At 42.5% G+C, this 402-nt stretch overlaps 1 protein-coding gene across 3 annotated transcripts in view; it reads left to right on the top strand.

Annotated features, from left to right (window-relative positions):
• Positions 1-33: 33 nt before the first annotated feature.
• LOC125488214 (protein INCA1-like) overlaps positions 34-402 on the top strand; it is a 5,526-nt gene continuing 5,157 nt past the window's right edge. For all 3 annotated transcript variants that reach the window (XR_007266257.1, XM_048621139.1, XM_048621138.1), the window contains exon 1: positions 34-156. Coding sequence is in view for 2 of the 3 variants with exons in the window: in XM_048621139.1 (XP_048477096.1) it covers positions 74-156 (83 nt within the window). In the remaining variant the exon portion in view is untranslated. The remainder of the gene's footprint in view (positions 157-402) is intronic.

Genomic DNA, 402 nt, shown 5'->3' with positions numbered 1-402 from the left:
CTCTCTCTCGCTCTCATTGTGTGTCTATGTGTTTCACCCTGCTGGCCTCATTTCTCTGTTTTCCAGAGCTGTGATGAGTCAGTATTTGAAAACACCTTGGAGTCTTCAGAGCAGCTCCGGACACGAGAATGATGAGAATTTCATACCATTTGTAACGTATGTTTTTCCCTTGTGTTTTCACACAGAGATGGGTTTTGGTTCTGCTCATGTCACAATGGGTTTTGACAATTTAGATTTATTCATTAAGCTGTAAACTCAAGTCAAACTGTCATGTTACTTAAAAATAATCAGTAAATCAGATAATGTTCCTGTTCCATATCAATGAGGGAACGCCACATTGTCAAAGGATCATTGTTGAGGGACTGCCGCACTGTCGGAGGGTCAGTGCTGAGGGACTGCCGC

This window comes from Rhincodon typus, unplaced genomic scaffold (assembly GCF_021869965.1).
Source record: "Rhincodon typus isolate 14 unplaced genomic scaffold, sRhiTyp1.1 hic_rhity00000066, whole genome shotgun sequence".
In the NCBI taxonomy this organism is placed as follows: domain Eukaryota; kingdom Metazoa; phylum Chordata; class Chondrichthyes; order Orectolobiformes; family Rhincodontidae; genus Rhincodon; species Rhincodon typus.
The sequence above is the reverse complement of the archived record's forward strand: the minus strand, read 5'-3'. Positions and strand labels throughout refer to the sequence as shown.